A 23,858-nucleotide genomic window follows, 5' to 3' on the forward strand; every position below is an offset into this window, starting at 1 on the left:
TTTCCTTATTTAAGATTATAATTATGCTGATATTCAATTTAGTACTTTTTGTTATCTTTATATATTTCATTATGTGTCCATGGTGTAATCAAGAATATTATTTTAACATTCAGTCACTGTGACTTTATAGGCACATGGTCTACATGCTGCCCTGTCAAGCACAGCTTCTTTCAGTTGTTGGATGTTTATCTTTGTCTAAGATAAAGACTAAGAGCCACAGTGGCGCAATGGTTAGAGTGCAGTACTGCAGGCTACTTCTGCTGATCACCAGTTGCCAGAAGTTTGGCAGATCAAATCTCACCAGGCTCAAGGTTGACTCAGCCTTCCATCCTTCCGAGGTGGGTAAAATGAGGACCCAGATTGTTGGGGGCAATATGCTGACTCTGTAAACTGCTTAGAGTGGGCTGTAAAGCACCGTGAAGCAGTATATAAATCTAAGTGCTATTGCTTTGTATCAATTCTTATGTTATCAAGCCAGCATGTTCTTTGCTTGCCCCTTCTTATTCCATTAACCATTCCTAGCATCATTGACTTGTCCAATGAATTGCATGCATGACATGACCAAAGTAAATCAGACATCACCTTGTGATTTTGGCTTCTAATGATATGTCTGGTTTTATATAAGCAGTCAAGAATATACTTGTATAAATAATATGCATGTATTCTAGAAACACTATTTAAACAACACTATTTTTCTTCTTCCTCTCGCGCTCTAAATACAATTATTTTGTTTAGTTTTCAGAAATACTGCTTGCTTTATTAAAGTTTTGAAATTTTGATTTCTATTAAGCACAAATGATTTCATAAAAATCAAGTGATTGATACAATTGAAAAAGAAATTATTGAAGACTTGCCCATTCTTATGTTCATTTATATTTAAGGGAAGATTGAAGCACAGAAAAGCAACAAAATGCAAATGAGAAAAATATCCAGTAAGGGAACTTACAACTAATTTTCAACAGTCTAAATTTTAGAAAAAGTAATTATTTGGCAAATTTATCTAATCACCCAACTCACATATGTCACTTTGAGTAATATACATAGTTTTTTAAAAAACACAAAACAATACAACAAAATAATCAAAAACATAATCTTTAAAAACGTTTTTAAAAATCTATGACAGCACACTCAAGTTTCCCTAGCAATGCAACCACTTGGCAGGCTGTACCCACATGATAGGATCCCCACCCCCCAGATGGCAAAGCCATATTTTCAGCGTCGGGAGATAAAATTCCAAAGGTTGGGCAAAGGATCTCCTGGGTTCAGATGACATTCCTTTGTGAACTGAATCTGTAATGTGTCCTTCCTGCCAGACCTGATGAGACAGATAAATTGGATTGGGTGGGGGGACAATCCCTCAAATTATTTGTCCCCATGCCATGTGAATTTGGAATTCAAAATATATTTTTTACAAGCAATACAGCATGTTATTTTACAGTGGGGTTGGCCAATTTCCCTGATCAGAAAATGGCATTCTGCTCCAGCTTGCCGGCTTCCTGCAGCTAAATTCAACCTTTTGAGAGCACGCTTCTTCCTCATTCAGATGCAGATGGATTTCAGTACAGGTAGTCCTCGACTTATGACCACAACTGAGGCCAAATTTTTTGATGTTAAATGAGACATTGTGAAGTTGCCCCATTTTACGAGTTTTTTTGCAGTTGATTAGTTAGCAACCCGGTTGTTAAGTGAATCTGGCTTCCCCATTGACTTTGCTTGTCTTTTTGGTGGAAAAAAGTGATTGGGATGCTGTAACTGCCATAAATATGAACCAGTTGCCAAGCATCTGAATTTTGATCACATGATTATGGGGATGGCGCAAAGGTCATAACTGTAAAAAATGGTCGTAAGTCACTTTTTTCAGTGCCATTTTAACTTTGAACGGTCACTAAACGAACTGTTGTAAGTGGAGGACTACCTGTATAAGGTGGGAAATTCGTTTAAGCTGGAGGGGAGGGGAAGCGTATCTTAAAGCCCTCAGCTACCCAAAATTCAAGGCATGCCGTTCTTATGTGTTACAGCAGATCTGGAAAAATCCAGACTCGCTACTCGGATAGAAAAATCACAGGCTGTAAACTAGATCGGGATTTTTTTTGTTTTTTTTTTTTTGCTGCCCAAAGAGCCCACTGGGGCTCCATGCAAAACTCAAAGGTGGCTTGCTCCGCCCCGCGTTTTTTTTCCCGTCGCGTTTTCTGATTGGCTGCTTTCCGCCCTTGCGTGCGCGTGCACGTTTCCGATCCTTTGTTCTGATTGGCGGCCGTTCCGCTTACCTCACCGGCATCGCGAGGAGGTGATTTGTAGCTAAGGCCAAGCGCCACTCTCTCAGCAACCAATCGGGGCCTTCAGCTGCCTCCACACGCGGGGCGGGGAAAGGAGATGTTGTCATTAAAGGTTCGCCCCCAACATGGCGGCGGCCGTGAGCGGGGCTGAAGAAGGAGAGGGGGCGATGGCGGCGAAATTGCCGGCGGATGGCCGGGTGGGAGAAAGCGGTATGGATCCGGGGAAGGCGACCGTGGCAACGGGTGCCGGTGGAGGAACCGGCGGCGACAGCGAGGACGAGGAGGAGAGCAACGTCTACGAGGTGGAGAAGATCTTGGATATGAAAACGGAAGATGTAAGTCCGGTGAGGGGCGGGTTTTGTAAAGGCAAAGCGGAGTTGATGGCTGCAGGATATATATATATAGATATATAGATATAGGCAGCCAAGAAAGCAAACAAACGAATCACAGAACAAGTCAACCAGAATTCTCATCTGAGACACAAAATGACTCGGCTCATTTCATTGTACTTGGGACACATTATGGAAAGACCCATAAGAGGGAGAGGCGAGGAAAGCGGGACAAGAAGACTCCGGGGCGAAGGGAGAGAAAGAGAGGGAATACCATGAGGAAAGAAAAAGGCTTTCCTGCCGTTTCCCGCCTCGGTTTCTCTCTCTTTCTCTCTTGCTGTAGTTAATACAATAATGAAGGAAACGCGGGGTCGTCTTGCAGCTGAGAGGAAGACTTGGCTTCATGACTCTAAATTCGGGAGACGGCTTTCTCCCCAAAAAAGAGAGGAAAGCTGCAAAAAAAAAAAAAAAAAAGAGGAAAGTTAAAGTGATAATACCACTTTATAATGCCTTGGGAAGGCCACACTTGGAATAATGCGTTCAGTTTTGGTCGCCAGGATGTAAAAAGGATGTGGAGACTAGAAAGAGTGCAGAGAAAAGCCACAAAGATGATTAGGGGACTGGAGGCTAAAGCATATAAAGAACAGCTGCAGGAACTGGGTAAGTCTAGTCTTGTGAAAAGAAGGACTAGGAGTGACATGATAGCAGTGTATCTCAGGGGTTGCCACAAAGAAGAGGGAGTCAAGCTATTGTCCAAAGCACCTGAGGGCAGGACAAGAAGCAATGGATGGAATTAATTAGGAGGAATTAAATTGATGTTCAACTTTCCCACCCTCTAGGCTGATATGATAGTTTCTTGATATGAAACTAATGAGTTGAAAATAGAACATTTCCTCACATAACTCTTGTTACTGATATTGAAAAATAATTTCAGCTATATGGTTGTGGCAGTAGGCAGCATGTTTAAAATTTGAAGAAATTGCTCCAATCTTTCTGGGAGTTCTGATTATCTGAGCATGATCAAACTTTGAAACAGTTCTTTTTCTGATTCAAATCAGAAATTGCCAAAACATATTCAAAACTTTTCTTCAACAATTTTCCATAATAATGGAACAAATATGTTCAACCTGAACCGTTCTGAATTCAAAACTTTCACCAAAACTGTACCACACTATAGTATGGAATATTTTTCTGTTGTTAAATATTTTGTTTGCTATTCACTTTTTAACCATTTCTCTCTCCATTGCCAGGATTAATTAAAATATTTATATGGCCATCCACCTTAAAATACAATTTGGGCAAGTTTCAACCACAATAAAATTTAGAACTATAAAAATCATAAAACCAAATCAAAACCCATTTCCTTAGTCATTCTCTTGGGATGCCTCACAATTAACTCCAAACATCCTTACTTTATGCTATCATTGGAGTAGAAAGCCAGAACCTGGTGGCCATCCAAAAGGCTAAAGGGGTAGGAGACTACTGAATCTTTGAGGGAAGATGTTTCATAAGGTAGGGGCAGCCATGGAAAAAGGCAGGCTTTCAAGATCCAGCTTAAATGGCAAGATTTCAGGGAAGGGGCCTGAATAAATCCATGTGTTCATTGCGACCTACTAATTTATTATTCTTTATTCTACTCAATGGGATGGCATGGTTATTATGCACATATATAACTATTTTTCTTCTGACAGGGAGAAGTGAAATATAAAGTACGGTGGAAAGGCTATGCACCAGATGATGATACATGGGAACCTGAGGAACATTTAAAAGACTGTAAAGAAGTTCTTCTTGAGTTTCGAAAGAAAATGCTGGATAATAAACCTAAGCCTATTAAAAAGGAGATACAGGTATGTTTGGTTTCAGACCATTCACTCCATTTGTTTCAACCTATTTTTCCTAATCACAGATCCGACTCATTGCAAAGTTTCATCACCAACAACAACCCACTCATCCTTGAAGCTCTTCTTTCCCTATTGTTTTTTTCCCCCTGAAGTGTATCTCATACCGGCTGGATAGTCCTTATTTATTTATTTATTTTATTTTATTTTATTTTATTTTATTTTATTTATTTATTTATTTATTTATTTATTTATAATTTAATTTCTATACCACCCTTCTCCCGAAGAGAGCGGTTTACAGCCATCTTAAAAACACAGAATATACATAATATAAATTAAAAATTTAAAAACAAATATTTAATAGGCCTAATTAACTAAAACGGTCGTAGACCGACATAAAACCCTTTAAAATTTAAAATTAGAATTAAAATGCACTTAGACCAGTCCCGCACGATTAAATAGTAAAGTCTTCAATTCCCGCTTGAAGGTTCGGAGGTCGGGGAGTTGGTGTAACCCCAGAGGTAACTCGTTCCAAAGGGCCGGTGCTGCCACAGAGAAGGCTGTCCCCCTGGGGGCCGCCAGCCAACATTGTTTGGTCGACGGCACCCTGAGCAGGCCCACTCTGTGGGAGCGCACAGGTCGTTGGGAGGCTATCGGTGGCAGAAGGCAGTCTCGTAAGTAACCCGGTCCTAAGCCATGGAGCGCTTTGAAGGTGGTCACTAACACCTTGAATTGCACCCGGAAGGCTACCGGCAGCCAGTACAGGCCACGCAGGATAGGTGTTACATGGGAGCAACATGGTGCTCCCTCTATTACCCGCGCAGCTGCATTCTGGACTAGCTGGAGCCTCCTGGTGCTCTTCAAGGGGAGCCCCATGTAGAGAGCATTGCAATAGTCCAGGCGAGAAGTAACGAGGGCGTGAGTGACTGTGCGTAAGGAGTCCCGGTCAAGGAAGGGGCGCAACTGGCGAATCAGGCGAACCTGATAAAATGTTCCCCTGGCGACGGCCATCAGATGTTCTTCTAGGGACAGCTGGTCGTCCAGGAGAACGCCCAAGTTGTGCACCCTACCCCTGGGGGCCAACACTTCACCCCCAACAGTCAGCAAAGGCGTAAGCTGACTGTACCTGGATGCCGGAACCCACAGCCACTCTGTCTTGGTCGGGTTGAGCTGGAGCCTGTTCCTCCTCATCCAGACCCGCACGGCCTCAAGACACCAGACCATCACCTCGACAGCTTCGTTGGTGTGGTTCGGGGTGGAAATGTACAGCTGAGTATCATCCGCGTACAGATGATAATCCACCCCGAAACCACGGATAACCTCACCCAGCGGCTTCATGTAGATGTTGAACAGGAGAGGCGAGAGAACCGACCCCTGAGGCACCACACAAGTGAGGCACCTAGATGGGATTTACCAATCACTTGTTCAGTAACCGTTCACAGTCATGATGGTGTTGAAGAAGTGGTATTTAGAACCAGTCATTGAAGTTGGGAATGACCTTGGTAGTTTGGCAACTTGAATTTAGAAGGTTGCAGCATCCTATAGTCATGGGATCACTGTTTGCAATCTTCTCTGCTGTCTTCCACAAGCAAAGTCAGTGGGGAAGAAAGGTTGAAAGTTGCTCTGACAAGTCACTCCTGCTCCTACTGCTCTTTCTCCCAAAAAAGAGAAAAGCATATGGGCAAACGTGGCAACGGCCCAACCTGTCTCCACTCAAGCCACACAATATCCCCCCTTCTGTATTTGTGCCATGTGCCCATTGCCTCACTGCACTTGCACTCTGCATCCCCTGGCCTTGCTGCATTCCCTCCACATTGCAGCCCCCCCCCCCTGTTTTCTTTGCCAGAGCGCTTGGGCTACCACGGGCACTCCCAACATGAGTGATGTCCAGCTGGCCAGGCCTAACCTGACCACACATACTCTGCCCCCGAGGTCAAACCCAACCCTGATGCGGCCCTAATGAAATCGAGTTTGACACCCCTGGTATAATGCATTCCAAACTGCTTCTAATTAAGAAAATAACATTGTGCCTATTTTTATTATGCTGCAGTTATGGACTTGGAATTATTTAATTGATCTTTTTTCTTATACTTTTGATTTTTAATATTGCTAATTTTAAATGTGATTTTTATGTTGTTGTGCAAAAAAATTAGTGTTTCAGTCCAAAACCTTTTAATATCAACAGGTGGATGCAGTTTGGACTTTTCACTTGAGTTAATTCAGTGATAACTTCCCTCAGTCATGTGGCAACTCTCAAAAAATAAAGGAAGCCTTCAAAAATGTGTATATGATTGGTCAAAGGAAAAAAAGTTATTTAATAAAGTGTTGGAGGAAATAGACTGATAATTTGATCTCAGATTTATTTATTTTTTATTTATTTTGTCAAACACAACGGTATATTTAAGTGTAAGCATGACATAATCATACAAATTGGATACAATCAAGGGGAACAATTGGCCAGGAATGTTAGGACGCTGGTGCTCTTATGCACGCCCCTTACAGACCTCATATGAATGGGGTGAGGTCAATAATAGATAGTCTTTGGTTAAAGCTTTGGGGATTATGAAGAGACCACAGAGTCAGGTAGTGCATTCCAGGCATTAACAACTCTGTTACTGAAGTCATATTTTCTGCAATCAAGATTGGAACGGTTCACATTAAGTTTAAATCTATTGTGTGCTCGTGTATTGTTGTGATTGAAGCTGAAGTAGTCTTCGACAGAAAGGACATTGTAGGATCCTTGATTTTATCTTCCTCTATATAAAGATCAAATTTGAAACAATTTTTGAATAGACTAATGTTACTGTAAGATCCTATGCTATCATATCCTGTCCTATCTGATCTGATCCTAGTCTATTCTATATTCAATGTTTTAAGTGTCCCTTCTTTTTCTCCCTTTTGTAGAAACTGCCTTTAAATGATGATCTTTTTGAAGCAGATTCTGAAGCAGATAGCGATTGGCAAAGTGATACAAAAGGGGACCGATCACCAAAGAAGAAAAAGAAAAAATCTAAAGACAAAGAAGATAAAAACCAAGAAGAAATGCAAAAGAAAAAACATAAACTTGGCAAAATTAAAGAAAAGCCATTTTTAGAATGTGAAAATTCTTCTGACAGTTTGGCTTCAGATTCAAAACCAAAGAAAAGAACTTCGGAGTCAAAGGAAGAAATTAAAGATTCCAAAAAACAAAGGCGAGAGGATATAAAAGATAACAGTAAAAAAAAAGAAAGCAAAGATGGAAAGAAAAAAATGAAAGAGGAAAGCAAAGAAAATAAGCATATGCAAAAGGGGAGACACAGTATTAATCATTTAGACGGTGAATCTAGCATGCAAGATGATTCTTTTTCTCAAGCTGCAGATTTTGAAAGTGAAGATTTGGATTCTGATAGCAGTGAGGAAAAACGTAAGACGCCTTCTGGCAAACACTGGTTAGAAGAGTTTTCAGTTCACCAGCCCAGTAGTACTTCAAGCACAGATGACAGTTCTGAAATAAGGGTTAAAAAGAAGAAAAAGAAACGCAAAAAGTCTGCGGAGTTAGACGAAAACAGAAAAGTAGATAAACATTTGGAGAAAAAGAGCACCTTGAAAAAGCAGAAGACTCCAGAAATAACAAAAGCTGCTCCTGAGCTTGAAAGTAAGAGGCCATTTATATCTCCTCCAGCACAGAAGCCTTTGAAATTGTCGGTTGATGAACGAGGATGCAGGCCCAGTGATACAGGCGGAGAGGGGAGCAATAACACGAAATGGAAAAGCAAAGAGGCAAAGCCAGTCCAATCTCATGGTGGGAATGTGCTTCAAAAAGCAGCCATTCCTGAAAGCAAAGCAAAAAATATAAATTGGAGAAGTGATGAGGAGAAAATAAAAGAGAAGCCGCCTCAGCATTCTCTAGGGGAGAATCTTTTTGAAAAATTTATCATGGACATGGAATCCAGTAAAGGAGGGAGCGTGGTTGCCAAGAAGAATCTCTCCAAAATTGAACTGAATGTTGAAGAAATCCCAAAGGAAAGAAGCATTTTACCTAAGGTAATCAGTATTGGATGACACAGAATTAGGATTTATTTACCAGACCTTGTCCCCGCCCCCCGCCCCCAAAATCTTCATTTAATCATGTGTACCAGGAACTTCATTTTTTCTTTTCTATTCTAGGCATTTCCATTCATCTTTTCCCCCTACTTTTAGTGTTTTTTTAAGAGTCAAAATAAATCATTTTGAGGCAGTTTGAATTGAAATAGCACCTAAATTTCCTATCCTATCTGTTCTGTGTATTCTGCCATATTATACTATTTCCACTCCCCAGATTATGTAAATAATCTCAAAGCAATTTGTTTAATGCAAGATAATCAGACTTGCTGTGTAAGACTTGGTTGAAATGATTCTGCTATTTTTACTCTAGTAAAATGTGTACGGGCTAAATCTGCATTAATCTACAATTTTATCCTTTATGAGTAAAAGGGTTCGGTTACCAGCTTGTTGATTTATCTGTGAGTAAGTTAACATTTTTTATGAAATCCATTGATTATATAGTACTAGAATTCTCTTGTCTGTTTGTAACCATCAGCTGGGCGAAATTGGAAGGCATAGGGCAGCAATTACTGAACCAAGGTAACTTAAATGGGCTATTTTAATAATATGCTGTGACCCATGACCCCCATGCATATGAAATTTTGGGGAGTTGTAGTGTTTCAGCATCCCCACAGTCATGTGAACCTCATTTTCAGCAGTCCCTGACAAACTGCTCAGAAGTTACTGGGGAAACTGGTAAGAACTTGAAAGTGGACCATGGTTGCTGAGCCTTCCTACCACCTTCCCATTAGCAAAGTCTTTGCTTGTGGAGAGAAAATCAACGGGGAAGCTGGCAGGGAACATTGCAAGTTGAGTAAACCTACCTACCTATGCACCCTCCCTCTGTTCTTATTCACTCATGCCAGCCACTTGTGCGCCCATTCTCTCCCTCCACCCCCCCAGTAGCAGCTATGTAGTGGGAGGGAGAGAGGGAGGAAAAAAGAAAGAAATGAGGAAGCCAATTTGGAAGTTGCTCCTCCTCCCACTGTTACTTTGATGTTTTTTTGCCCACCTGTGGTCATTCTGTCTAGATAAGGAAATATCACTGAAATGATGACTCATTGGGTCACAGGTTGTCTAGTTTGTTATAGAACTGAAAGTACTTTAGACAAAAAATCCAATGAAATATGTATGTGTCCAAAGGTTTGGGGAATTTAATTTTCTGAGTGTACGTCATTCCATTTCATTCCAAAGACAGAAAGCTGCTTTTATAATAAAGGTATGTACTTAAATGCTGAAGAAAATACTGTTGCATATGTTTAATGCCTCTTACACACCCAATTTTTTTTTTATGTCCTGGACTTCGCATTCATTTTAGTGTGGTTTATATTGCCCTTATGTCCATGCATTTGCTCTGTAACTGGCTAACTATTATTTCACTATGTTTTGCTCTTCTTTAGACTATATGGAAATTAATGCCAATTCTTAATACTTTTGTAATAAATTGAACAGAAGAACAAGTTTATATATTAAGTTGTGTTAGCTTTTATTGCTATCTACATCCAGAATACTCTTGCTTATGTTTATTTTTCACTTCTAGGAAAAGGAAACCAAAAAAAGTGAAATAAAAGAAAAACTCCAGAAGAAATTAGACTCTGAAAAGGAAGAAAAAATCAGAAAAGAACAAAGACCGTTTAAAAGTAAGGTTGAAATAATAAATTATAAAACAATTTTTTGGGAATGCCAGTGTAATTTTGCTTCAGTCTTTATGGTACAATATGTACTATTGTTAAAAAACTGGTGATTTTTTTCGTCATGATTACCATTAGCCATATTTGGCACTAATGTTTGATTCTCATAGGTTGAATTCAAATGTCAGTGAATGCAGGGGAGCAAGCAAAAGCTCTTTTATGTGGTATTATATTACAAATGCTTCACAACATGGTTCATAAGACCATGTTGAATGAAAAAGATTGTGTTAATGTTACTGATAGAAAAAAGTAGGAATCACTGCATGAATTTGACTTTTAAAGGTTGCCCACTAAAATATAGTATGATGCTCACATTAAACTGATAAATTTCTTTCTATATCTTGAGAAAAGTTAAGCATCTGTTCACATAGAGATGAATTACATCTTAATTTAATTGCTATAATATATAAATGCTGTTTTGGGCATAAATCCATGTAGATAAATCTGCTTTCCCCTCTCCTTTTATATAAATTTAAATCTTGATTTATGCAAGATAGTCTTGTCTAATATTCTAAACTGCTGAAACTTAGTAAAATGGTTGCATGGTATTTCAGTTTCAGTTCCTAGTAGGCTGAAAAATTGATTATGATTTTAGCTTGATGAAAACATCTTTGGAAGTAGCGTATTTGAGAAGTTACAGTTTTATAATTAAACCTATCCAGGCAGTGATTTAAAGAACTAAATCATCTAGAAATGGTTTAAAATATTCTAAGGCACAGATTCATGCTGACACCAAAGCATCAGTAGATCACTTCGAATACTACTGTAGACCATATGATTTTTCCCCCCTTTGATTGCTTTCCTGAATGAAATAAGGGAACGTGCCTTTTGGATCTTCAGAAGCAAGGGATTCATGCACAGAGGCAGAAATGCTCTCTTTCTGCACCTTTCCTCCTCCTAGTCTCATTAGATGGTGGTGAATTTTAAGTATGCCTCTTTGAGTTGATCACACTGGATGGCTTAGTTCTCCTTAAAGTAGGCAGACTGAAGGTGCTTACAATGTGGGGGGTTTATCCTGTAACTCAACAAGACATATGGCAATTTATTTAAAATCAACGGAACAAAATTATCTCCTTTGCTTAGGAAGTGAACTCATAACAAATGTTCCTCTTAAAAATCTGTAACGTGATGTTTTGCTAGTTCTTTCCACTTCTAAGGAATCATCGAAGACCTGTCAAAAGCTTAAAATTCCCTTGCCTCTGCAAGGCTTTTGTAGATGCCCCCTTTAAATAGAAATTGCGTTATATTAACCTTAAAAGTAATCACTATATCCCATTCTTGCTATATAGTCCACAAAATAATGATTTGTTTCGTTCTAGGTTTGAAAGAGGTCAGGAGTGCATTTGATGTGTTTAGCATCTGTTCAGAAGAAAAAAATGAGTATTTGGACAGTCGAAAAAAAGAGGAGTCAGCACACGAGTCTAGATCCACAGATGAATTTAGATTAAAAGATAAGCAAGTACATAGCAGGACCAGCAGAGATGAGACCGATACTTGGGCATATATTGCAGCAGAGGGTGACCACGATATAACTGAGGACAGTTCTGGTAAGTCAAGTAGGTGCCACTGAAGACAAAAACTCATTTCAGATGGCTATATACGGCTATCCACAAATAAGTAAGGGGTCCAGCGTAGTGGTCTTAAAGTGACCTTTGAAGAATCCTTATCTATTTAATTCTTGGAAGCTCAGTATCCACTCTCCATTGCATTAAGTATTGGTTGTAAGTCACATGTTCCCTAGAACAGGGGTCCCCAACCCCCTGACCACAGCCCAGTGCTGGGCCATAGCCGATTAGGAACTGGGCTGCAGAATGGACGGGTGACTGCACGTGTGCGTGAAGCTGATTTATGAAAGCGGTGCGCACACACAAAACTATCCTCTCTCCATGCCTCCGCCAGTCTGCCAAGCTGGCGACTGCTGCCCTAAAGCTAGATGAAAATCCTCTATAGACCTTTATGTATATTTTGAATACTATTGAGAAAAGGTTTACAACAGTATGTTGAAATTCTTTTAGAATTTTTTACTGAATTGTGTAATTTGATTAATGATAAATTTGAGATTATGGAGGAAGGCATAAAACATCTCAATCCTGAATCAGTAGAGCCAAAAATGTTATGATCAATTTCCAAAAATAAATATGTCCATTAGGAAATACAATATACATTGATTTATCACTGAATCTGACTCTAGCATGTTTGAGCTATGTTTATTCCACAGAGGATTCAAATACTGTCAGTGTTATAATTGAATTTACAGAGATGATAAACAGAATGTGAATTCAAACTATTTCATCTATAAAACACTTCATTTCGAATTCAGAACAATACTTTTGAGTATGAGGCAAGTGGCTTATGATCTGTTCCAATCACTTAGGATATATGTCAGATTCAAATTTTTGGAAGGTTTGAAATAGCTATTCTGCCTCCAAAATTCAAAGTGGTTCTTGTACACCAGTAGTGAGAAGGAAGGATGTCTGCAGAGATAATTGATTTGATGATGGGAAGATTTAACTTTTTTTCTTTTCTTCTAAAAATCCAAACATTATAGATACAAGGCAACAGACCATGAATTTAGGTATGGACATGCAATTAGAATGGCTATCACTAGAGGACTTTCAGAAACATCTTGATGGAGAAGATGAAGAGCACCTGACAAATGACGTGATATCTTCAGGTGAGAAACACGCAGAGACTGAGCAGCTGCATATCTCCATTTCTTAAACATATTAATTCCTGTTGAATGCTTCTTTTCTAGTTCAGCTGCGAGATGCTGTTAAAAATGGGAACTATGCTATGGTAAAGATGGCACTTAATTCAAGCGAAGAATATAATCTCGATCAGGAGGTATGTTTCAATAGAATACATTATTTTATATAATCATACAAAAGGAATTTAATCTTCCGAAGTATACTATTTAAAAATATAAAAAAAATATTTTTATTGGTAACCAACATTATAAATCACTGTTGCAGGATTCTAGTGGAATGACTCTGGTGATGCTGGCTGCTGCAGGCGGTCACGACGACATTCTTCGACTTCTTATCCGGAAAGGAGCTAAAGTTAATTGCAGACAAAAGAATGGCACAACTGCATTGATTCATGCAGCTGAAAAGGTCTGTTTCCTGCCACCTGTTTTATGTTTATTCTTTCTTCTAAAATTATGCCAATTGGCTTTTGGGGAAGATTTGGGGCCACCTTGGAAACAGCGAAGGACTGGCCTGCAGTGCCTCTGCTGGCAGAGGGTTGCAGGAGGCCATTGCAGCTGAAACTGAGCTCGGGAGCCATGCCCACTCTGGCCCCCCAAGTTAAACACAACCTTTATGCAACCCTCAATGAAATCGAGTTTGACACTCCTGGCTTAGATTATTGGTTCAACTCTACCATTTATCTCTTTTTCTACTGCTTTTCCATAGTATGCCAAACTCATAGGTGTTCTCAAGAATAGTACCTTGCTTCAAGACATAATACTATTTAAAGAGTCATGCAAATATGTAGCATGTTTCTTACATGTAGTGATTGAGAGAGAAATTAAAACAGGCTAGCAACAATTCATATGGGAATTAATTATAGCTGTAAGCAGAAATTCTTGAAATGGGTGGCGTAAATCTGCTTTGAAGGAACTGAAAGTAATTTGTATGTGTAGCATATACTGATCTGGTAGTCTTGTATGTGTTGTTGCTTTTTTTTTTTTTTTTTGTTTACATTTATACCCCGCCCTTCTCCGAAGACTCAGGGCGGCTTACAGTGTATAAGGCAATAGTCTCATTCTATTTGTATATTTTTTACAAAGTCAACTTATTGCCCCCCCAACAATCTGGGTCCTCATTTTACCTACCTTATAAAGGATGGAAGGCTGAGTCAACCTTGGGCCGGGCTCGAACCTGCAGTAATTGCAGGCTTTGTGTTCTTAATAACAGGCTGTTCTTAATAACAGGCCTTACCAGCCTGCGCCATTCACTTGGCAGCACATTCCATCATAGTTTTACTACATAGTTTTATTATGTTGTGTACTTTCTGCAGTATTTACCTTTTTAACCAGAATTAACAGAATTGGAAGGGACCACCAACCCCCTGCTCAAGCAGCAGACCTTATCCTATTTCAGACAAACAATTGTCCAATCTCTTCTTAAAAACCTCCAGTGATGGAGCACCCACAACTTCTGAAGGCAAATCATTCCATTGATTAATTGTTCTGACTTTCCTTAAATTTGAGCACTTTATCAAGAAAGTAGTACCATGCCACCTTATACTAAATCATGACATTGAGTGTGAAATATAGATAAATACTCATACCTTCCTATACTGTGCAGCTCCTTCTCCATTTTCAGACATTTTTTACAAGTCCAAGTAGACATGAATAAGAAGCTTGAGATTAAATCTGGTATCTTCTACATCTAGCATCAGAGATTCATTAAGTGACAGTGTTCTTTTCATCTTGAAATCATTAACCAATATTGTATAGAAAATAGAAGTGGATTTACCTATAAGAGTAGGGAGATAGAGATTTGATCTTTTTTAGCCAATATTTACTTTAGCATAGTTGATTAGTATTTTTTTTGCCAGCTAACAGTACAATTTTGTATTATTTGAAGTACATGCTGCACAAATCATGCTTATTCCAGCATTGCTGATTCTAACATTTGCACATTTAAGAAAAAAAAATATTATTTAAAGAAATGAATGTTAGGACCTAATTATTTGTAGTAAAAGTAACCCTTGATTAACGACCAATAATTTAACAACAGTTCAAAGTTACAGTGACCTCAGAAAAAGAGATTTATGATCTGTTACGGCCATTGAACCACCCTTGCAGTCACATGATCACAATTTGTGAGGCTTGGCAACCAGGTCACATTTACCACCTGTGATAATGTGATCCTAATTTTCAACCAGTCAGTTTCAGACATGAAACATCAATTGGAGGAGCTGGATTCACTTAACAGCTATGGTGATTCGCTTAACCACAATAAAAATGGTCATAAAATTGGGTCCACTCATGTGATGACTTGCTTAGCAATTAAAACTCTGATCCCAATTATGTTACTAAGTTGATGTCTACCTGTAGTTCTGGTGATAACCAATCTAGTTTGCGGTCCCCAAACTTTGTAGTTAGGCGCAGCTTGGTGGGGGACGGGGAGAACTAGGATGAACAAGTGGCAGGCACACATGTGCATGCAGACCAACATGCCCAAATGCCCATCGGTCCGCTGCTTGTCCAAGTTGAGCTGCGCGCATGCTGGCCAGTCATTCGTGTGGCCCAGTTCTGAATAGGCCACAGCCTGGTAGTGGGAGCCCTGATCTAGATACCATTGCTGCAAAGAGAGGGGCGCTCCTTTTACAAATAGGAAAGGAATTGCTGGTTACTTTGAGTTCCACTTTGAAAGAAAATGCAAATATATACATATATATACAGTATCTAACAATATTTTTAATATATAATGTCTAGTTTGCAACCGTAAGCTATGTTCTTTGAGTAATATGAGAATTCTTCATTAAAGGAGGTTAGTATAAGAAACCTTTGTATAGATCTTTGATTCATTATTTTCAATTCTCTTAGGTTCAGAATATTCATGTGTGAATCATTTTGTTTTTGTAGAACAATCTAACTACTGTAGCCCTTCTCTTGGAAGCTGGTGCATATGTGAATGTGCAGCAAAAGAATGGTGAAACTGCACTAATGAAGGTATTTTTTGTTAACTTGAGTAAACTTGAAAAACAATGGTAAATCTGGATATATTATTTTCATCTAGACAAGTTATTTTCTTTAAAAATTCTAAAACATTAGTCAAAAATTTAATTCAGTGACAAATTAAATGCTAATTCATAAGTACAAGAAATGTTCATATTTGGGAATAAAACATAATGAACTGTAATGTTATGAAAACATGATGTGTTGAAGATTATGGACTTGCTTGTTGCATTGAGTTAATGTTTATTAACTTAAGCTCAGACCTGAGGGAATTGATCCTGTATGATCTCACCATATGGACAGATGAATGTGGGAGAAGATGGTCCCTTAGTAAACCTGGTTTGGAAATATGTAGGGCTTTCCAAGGAGACAAGCACACCCAGAAGCCAACTGGCAAGCAGTGTAGCTCCTAGAGCAAAGTATATCAGTAGGCTACTGCATTTTGTATTACTGTAGCTGCTGAATTATTTCCAGGACCACCAATACAGAACCCAGTAAATTTATGAAATCCCGTGCTACTAGCATCTACCCCAAAATATGCATGTACTTTAACTGCCTTTTCATAATATCTTTTGGTAAACTCTCACATGTAGGCTTGTAAGAGAGGAAATTACGATATCGTCCGTCTTATGATTGAAAATGGAGCTGATTGCAATATTTCATCAAAGCATCAGAGCAATGCTCTTCACTTTGCAAAACAGTGTAATAATTTATCGGTATCTGAACTCCTCAGGAGTCACCTGGCTATGTAAGTCCTTGCATTGGAGGTGGTTCAGTTTCCTTAGTGAATCGGGAAACATTGATGTCAATTTTTTTCTTGGAAGATTGTATTTCTTTGTTATTTTAATATAACTCTTAGTTAGATGATTCCTTTCATGGTTATTTTCCTGACTGTTAGCTTTTAGGAAGATACTGCCTTTATTAATAGCTTCTGTCTGAGAGATTTTTAGGCCTCTTCAAGTTTGAAGGATTTTTAATGTTTCATGCGAGCCAAAACTTGGCTTACATTTCAAATCCAGAAAATCCTAAAGTTATTTTTTATTTTTATTTGCTTCAGTACTTTTTTTCTTGTGAATGGATATGTATTTACATGTCTTCTTATAAACAAGTAATAATAAATATGTAATAAACTATTTTAGTTGAATTTTTAATAAAAGGAAGTTTTATCCAGGCGTTGCTCTTTTATATGAATAACCTTTTCTTATAAAGCCTGTTGTTTAATTTTTTAAATCTTTATTTAATTAGTATATTTATAGTGATTAATATATTTACATATTACAACGAGTATTGGCAGTTTACAAAATTAAAACAATTATGTCAACCAAACCGTCCAGAATACAGTATAATAAAAATATCACATTAACAATATCAAAAAAGAAAACTAACTCCATCCATGCATTCTCTGTAGAATTCAGCTTTGATAGTTTAAATCCAGAATCTCAGTGGGCAGGGTAAATTGTATTCTGCTTAATGATGATATGATTAAGATACCGATGTAGTCACTTTCTGGAAACAATTTGTGTAAAATGGTACATTCATGTAAAATGGGCTTTTACATGAAAAAAAAAACTAAGAGAAATATGATGGAAGGAGAGAATTTTGCTTATCTGCTGTACAGAAAAGAAGCTATTATGCAGAAAAGATTCTTTAAAAATGAATTAGTGGGACTGTTTGAGACAGAGACTTTTATTGAAGTTATTTTTCTAGCCATCTTCAATTGCTCATTGCTTTTGTTCATTTATACTTAATATTATTTTTATAAGAGGTAAATGAAAGAAAAGGACTTAGCTTATAAAAAGTCTCAATTTCATCCCTTTGAAGGCAGAGTCTTTAGAGTTTTGGGAAATAAATGTAATTCAGTTCTAAATACTGAATCCAGAAGTAGATTGGCTTTGCAGTAGGGGCTCTAGCAGTCTGAAAGGTGGGTGGGAGGGCTTCTCCACACATTTTTTTCTGACCTGCTTTGTTCTTTCTATTTATTGATATTTTGGGGTGCTTTGTGAATAGAAGGAGGTCATCAACAGGCAAAATATTATTCATTGAGAGTAAACTATGACCCTTTTTCTAGTACAATTACAAATTCTAATTTTGCTTGATTTTAGGCTAACCCGAGTGGCAGAAGAGACCATCAGGGAATACTTTGAAGCCCGTCTTAGTCTGATGGAACCAATATTTGATATTGCATGTCATCTGCTTTGTGAGGGACCAGATTATTCTTCTGAGTTCACCTATAAGGCCCCACAGAATGTGCCTGAAGGTTGTATTTGGAGACAAGTTTGATCAAACAGTGAAATGAAAATCCAGATATTTAAGAGTGTGATATTTACCTAATGGCTATCAGCCAGTTGGGATATTTAAATAAAACATGTGTAACTAAAATAATATGCTAATGATAATAGGTAGCATTTTTTTTTAAAAAAAAGTATTGAGATTCATAGGTTGTATTGCTTAGAGAATTTTTTTTTTGAGAAAGAGAGAGAGACAATATAGTATATTTAATAGTGATGTTAAATTAATCTGAATCTTCCAAGTGAATAGAAATTGGGTTATGAGAGAAAAAACAGGTAAGAATTTTTTCAGAATTATAATCCTAAAAATTGGATTTTCCAAAGTTAAAATATCTGATTTTATTTAACAATACTTTACATTAGAATTGTATATTAATGAGTTCTTTATTTAATAATCCTACATACAAAATGTAAAAAGAAATTAATCTTTAAGAGTCCCAAATCAATTTATGTTTCTTTAAGCATTTACTTTCCAGACTTCTTTCTGAATCAGACTTGGGCATTTGTTATGAAAGAAGGGATCTGATTTGCAGTTACATGGCTTAAGAACTTTGAAATAAAATCTGTAGAGCTACTTTTTAATATTCAAGGTATAATTCAATCTGCCATCTATTTGTGAATAGAATAGAATAGAATAGAATAGAATAGAATAGAATAGAATAGAATAGAATAGAATAGAATAGAATAGAATAGAACAGAACAGAACAGAACAGAATAGAATAGAATAGAATAGAATAGAATAGAATAGAATAGAATAGAATTCTTTATTGGCCAAGTGTGATTGGACACACAAGGAATTTGTCTTGGTGTGCATATGCTCTCAATGTACATAAAATAAAAGATACGTTCATCAAGAATCATAAGGTACAACACTTATTGATAGTCATAATAAGCAATCAGGAAACAATAAATATAAATCGTAAGGATACAAGCAGCAAAGTTAGTCATACAGTCATAAGTGGAAAGAGATGGGTGATGGGAACAATGAGAAAATTAATAGTGCAGACTTAGTAAATAGTTTGACAGTGTTAAGGAAATTATTTGTTTAGCAGAGTGATGACGTTTGGGAAAAAACTGCTCTTGTGTCTAGTTGTTCTGGTGTGCAGTGCTCTAGGGCGTCATTTTAAGGGTAGGAGTTGAAACAGTTTATGTCCAGGATGTGAGGGGTCTGTAAATATTTTCACAGCCCTCTTTTTGACTTGTGCAGTATACAGGTCCTCAATGGAAGGCAGGTTGGTAGCAATTGTTTTTTCTGCAGTTCTAACTAACCTCTGAAGTCTGTGTCTGTCTTGTTGGGTTGCAGGAACTAGTTTATAATTGGTTAATCACTTTTTCGTAAAGAGATGGCAGTTCTTTATTCTTGTATGCTCTCGAAATGAGTGTTCATTGTTTTTCCACAGGATCTGGGATTCTTTTATTCATTTTCCACGCAAACTTTTTGGGGAATAATGTCATTGCTCGGCTTTGTGGACCATGCAGTGTGCAAGCTGTGGTTTTGAATGACAAATTCCAGCTGCCTGTGTTTTTGGTAATTTTTTTCATCGCTTTGCTTACTTATATCATCTTTAGAAATGTATGCATTTTTTTATTTCTAAGAGTTAACAATTCATCCTTTTAACGCAGGAATTAAGACTCGTTTTAAACTTAATCTTGTATTATGGGGAATACCTTCAGGTTTTTGAAAATTTGAAAAACCTGTATTTGAACTCATATTTTGCACACAAATATTCTGTTTCAATCCTTGATATCTCCTATTTGTTGTGAAAGATTTGCCTGTCTGCTGTTTGCATATATAGTTTAAACATGGTTTATTTCATGTGTATCTTAAAATGGTTATATCTACATTTATGGGCCCAGTAAAGGCAACAGTTTACATTTTTAGCTGTGAACTTCTATCATTCCAAGAAGAATGTGTCAGTCCTGCTAGTTATATAGTACATCTTTCTTTGCTTAGGATCTAAAACAATTTCAGAATGGGATATGGAAGATCATCAAAGTTAAATAATTTTGCTTACTGGTCAAAATATATAGTTGTATCTACATTTTTGGTAAATATTATTGATCGGTGCACTAAGCGTACTCAGTAGCTCTCTTTCTCCCCACCCAGCAAATACCAAACAAGCATATTTGTGTACATATGCCCATCACATAGATTCAATCTTTTTTTATACAGCAATTATTTATTGTGGTTGTCCCAGCATTCCTTGCTTCTTTTTTTTGCACATAACAGGCAGTAGTCTGTTACGTAACTTTGTTACATAAACCCTAGATTTCACCTTAAGGCTATAAGCTGTAGCTCTTTGCTTTCCAACATCAGGCTTTGTCATTGCTTCCCTTCTCATTCTCATTTACGGTAGTTTAATAGTCAGCTAGTAATGATTTTCAACATATATGAAAGTTTGCATGTTCTTTAATTGGCTAAACTAGATTTACTACTACCCTTATTTTTTTGCTGAGTAGCTTAACTTATCTTTCTGTGAGAAAGGGATGGAATTTGGTATGCAAATACCAAGTAAATATTTCCTTCTTATTAAAAAAAAAATCTCTAAAACAGGGGTCTCCAACCTTGGCAACTTTAAGACTTGTGGACTTCAACTCCCAGAATTCCTCAGCCAGCAAAGCTCTGGGAGTTCAAGTCCACAAGTCTGAACTCTGGGAGTTGAAGTCCAAAAGTCTTAAAATTGCCAAGATTGGAGACCCCTGCTCTAAAATACATAGAGAGACTCTTCGTCTACCTTTAATAGATTTTGCAGAGAAGCTAGTGTGATAGTAGATAGCAGTTTTATTTAGCAATGTGTAGTTAAATATCCTATGTACTTGTGTATAGGATAGACAGAATACACTTTGAGCAGGGATGGGCAAACTGTAGCCCTTGGGCAAATTTTGCACTGCCTTTGGCCTAATTTCAGAATCTCTGTGCAAGAGAGTTCTGTCTGTCCCACCCTGCAATTGGGAGTCAAGAGAGGAGGAGGAGGGAGGTGTCTGAAGGAGGAGGGTGGTCAGAGAGCACATGGGTATTCCCATTGCCATTCCCTTTTGGCTCTGGCCCTGCCTACTGCTTGCTTCAGTCCCACCTACAATATGACCTGCAACCAGGGTAGTGGTGGTAGGAGAGGGGGAGAGATTGCCCACTCCTGCTTTAGAAGCTTTGCAAGTGATCTGTTGATGAAAGATAAGCCAGAAACAGTCAGAAGAATGCTCTGCCTTCAGACAGTACTTGAAGGTGCTGCTGGTACCTGTTATTTGGCTCCAAGTAGAGAGTAGAGAGGTACCCTTTGCCTTCATCTCATCCTTTCCCCTCCCTCCCAGCCCAACAGAGCCTGCCAGCCTGCCCAGACAGAGCAGCTTACTCAGCGGATCTTACAGGTGAGTGGCTAGGCTAATATATGTTAGGGCATTCGTGCCAATCTTATCCAGCCATATGCTCTCCCTGCCTTATTTTACTGGGAGCTACACATCCATTTCCTCTACTAGTCTCTGCCCATGCCAGACCTCATGCCTACTTTTGGGCACTTCCAAACATCTTAAGTTGCTTTCCAGTGATTAAAAATACTAAGGTAAGGCTTGCTGGATTATATCCAAAGTTCATATAGAATAGTGCTTTAAAAAACAACTGGTTTAATTTCAAGATTTCTGTGTTTCTTTTCCTGTTCTTTTTATTTTATTTTTATATCTGCCTCCTAGAAGCTGCATGTGTTTTTAGTTGTGCTGTAGCTTTTATGGTTGGCATTAGGTTTTTTTGCCATGCAAATCGGTAACAGGCTTAATTGGTAAACAAGAGTTAAATGCATTAAAAGGTATTTTTGGGGGGGCTTTATATTTTGTCTGGCTTGTGAGAGATGTTACATCTGTGAAATGGATTCATTTCTTTTTCCTCCTTATTTTAGGATAGTCACTTTATTTATTCCTTCAGTCCTATTCAAGGCCTTAACAAACTCTTCATACGTTTAGCAGAAGCCCCAACAGCAAAGGTGAGAATTGGAAATAAATGCCATTATTCAAATGGATATATAAAAGTTCCCCAAAAGCAGTTTTGACCTTATTAAAATGTTAAGAAATGCCTAGTGTCATCCATATTCTGACTATTTATAAACCACTAGTAAAGATATAAAAACATATCCCGTGGATTTTCTAAAATGTCTTTTCTTATGAAAATGTGTAAAAACATGCCTCTAAAATATATTGAATGTATGAAATGCTCTATTTTATGAGATACCGTTAGTCTGTGTGAATTTATTTAGAACCTACTATGCTTTCTCTCATGTACTTCATACAGTGAGATGGAAAGATTTTGTGACTTTTTGTTCCTTACAGGTTAAGCTGCTGATAGCTGCCTATAGAGTGCAATTACAGTGACTTAATGAATGATGCAATTTTAGTGGACTCTTTTCCTCATTTGATTCTCGAGAAGTATGGAATTCCTGGTGCATTCAGTGTTTAATCTCACTTCATTTTGTTTGAATGCTATTTACGTGTGAAACTTTCCATTAAGTAGCAAATACACTGCTTTAAAACATTGCGAGAGATTTATTTTGTAGACGTACGTAGCTGTATTTGTGTCAATGACTGTAATTCAACTTGTAAGGCTCAGCGTAACATTTCCACAATGTGGAATGATAGTTTTCAAGAGCAAGTATTTTGGTTGTGTATAAATCCTCATATTTTTCCCTGATTTTGATGTTTATATTTAAGTTTATTAAAAAAAAAAAACCAGCTATAAATTTCTATTGATGTTATAAAAAAAACTTAATAAAGAACTTCTGTGACTAATTTATCTGAGCAGAAGTTTAATATAAGAAAATTTAGGATGGCTCATTTAGAATGTATGAACAAAATTTGTACCAAAAGATATGGTAATGTAATAATGGGTAGTGTTTTATTCTTTAGGTTTAATAGGTACAGAAGAAAATAGTTTTTCAGATACATTTGGGATATTTTTTTTAAGGCAGATTATATTTATAGATTTATGCTGAACTCTGGCCATGCAATGCTCCCCAAATGATTGAACTATTGCCCTGATCTAATCTATACTGGTTCTGAGATAAAAATGTAAGATGTGCATAAATCCTATTTGGGTGTAAAAATTAAAGTTTTGTTAGTCAAACTTCAGCTTACATCTTCTGCTATTTATTGTTAGTGTCACTGTATTAAAATAGAGTAATGGTAAATTAAATATTAGTAGATTTAATCTTAAACTGCTAAATGGCAACGCAAACATTAAGGTCGGCATTGGGCACATCAAATTCTCTTAACATAAAGGAAAGATTCTGCAAAAATTCCTTCTACTTAAGATACACAGCATCTTATGGCAATATTCCCTCATTCTGCCCAAATCACTGGAGGTTTTCTGTGAGGTAATACTTTCTTTATGCTATCTAATGCTGATACTATAGCCACCATTCCTTTTTTTAGGAGCCAATGACTGGAAATAAAAAACAATGCAGATTTTAGGGTGTCCTTTTAAGCACTGTGAATACAATATAAAATATACATATACAACTGTAATAGTTGTAATTCATTATAGTGTACCGGTATTTGAAACTTTTTGAATAATTTGACTAAGACAGTTGCTTTTAAAATTGAAGTTTCTTGAGCTTTCCCATACTTTCTTTATGCTGATCCCACTTGGCCATCACTGCCTTTGAAAAGAAGTCATAGAATGAAATATTTGATACCTTGAAATAG

The 23,858-nt window shown here is 37.5% G+C and overlaps 1 protein-coding gene across 2 annotated transcripts; it reads left to right on the plus strand.

The window, feature by feature from the left end:
- Positions 1 to 2,366: 2,366 nt before the first annotated feature.
- On the plus strand, positions 2,367 to 23,282 carry MPHOSPH8 (M-phase phosphoprotein 8). Of its 2 annotated transcripts, XM_058186405.1 has the most exons (15): positions 2,367 to 2,611; positions 4,297 to 4,452; positions 7,348 to 8,466; positions 10,046 to 10,145; positions 11,516 to 11,743; positions 12,745 to 12,870; positions 12,952 to 13,040; positions 13,169 to 13,309; positions 15,793 to 15,879; positions 16,479 to 16,633; positions 17,988 to 18,142; positions 19,574 to 19,701; positions 21,483 to 21,539; positions 22,061 to 22,144; positions 22,488 to 23,282. In XM_058186405.1, exons 1-15 carry the CDS (start codon positions 2,402 to 2,404, stop codon positions 22,527 to 22,529), a joined length of 2,877 nt encoding a protein of 958 aa, XP_058042388.1. In that variant the 5' UTR covers positions 2,367 to 2,401; the 3' UTR covers positions 22,530 to 23,282. The 2 variants fall into 2 exon arrangements, with proteins under 2 accessions (XP_058042388.1, XP_058042389.1); XM_058186406.1 differs by lacking the exon at positions 21,483 to 21,539.
- The last annotated feature ends 576 nt before the right edge of the window (positions 23,283 to 23,858 follow it).

This window comes from Ahaetulla prasina, chromosome 5, assembly GCF_028640845.1.
Source record: "Ahaetulla prasina isolate Xishuangbanna chromosome 5, ASM2864084v1, whole genome shotgun sequence".
Lineage (NCBI taxonomy): Eukaryota > Metazoa > Chordata > Lepidosauria > Squamata > Colubridae > Ahaetulla > Ahaetulla prasina.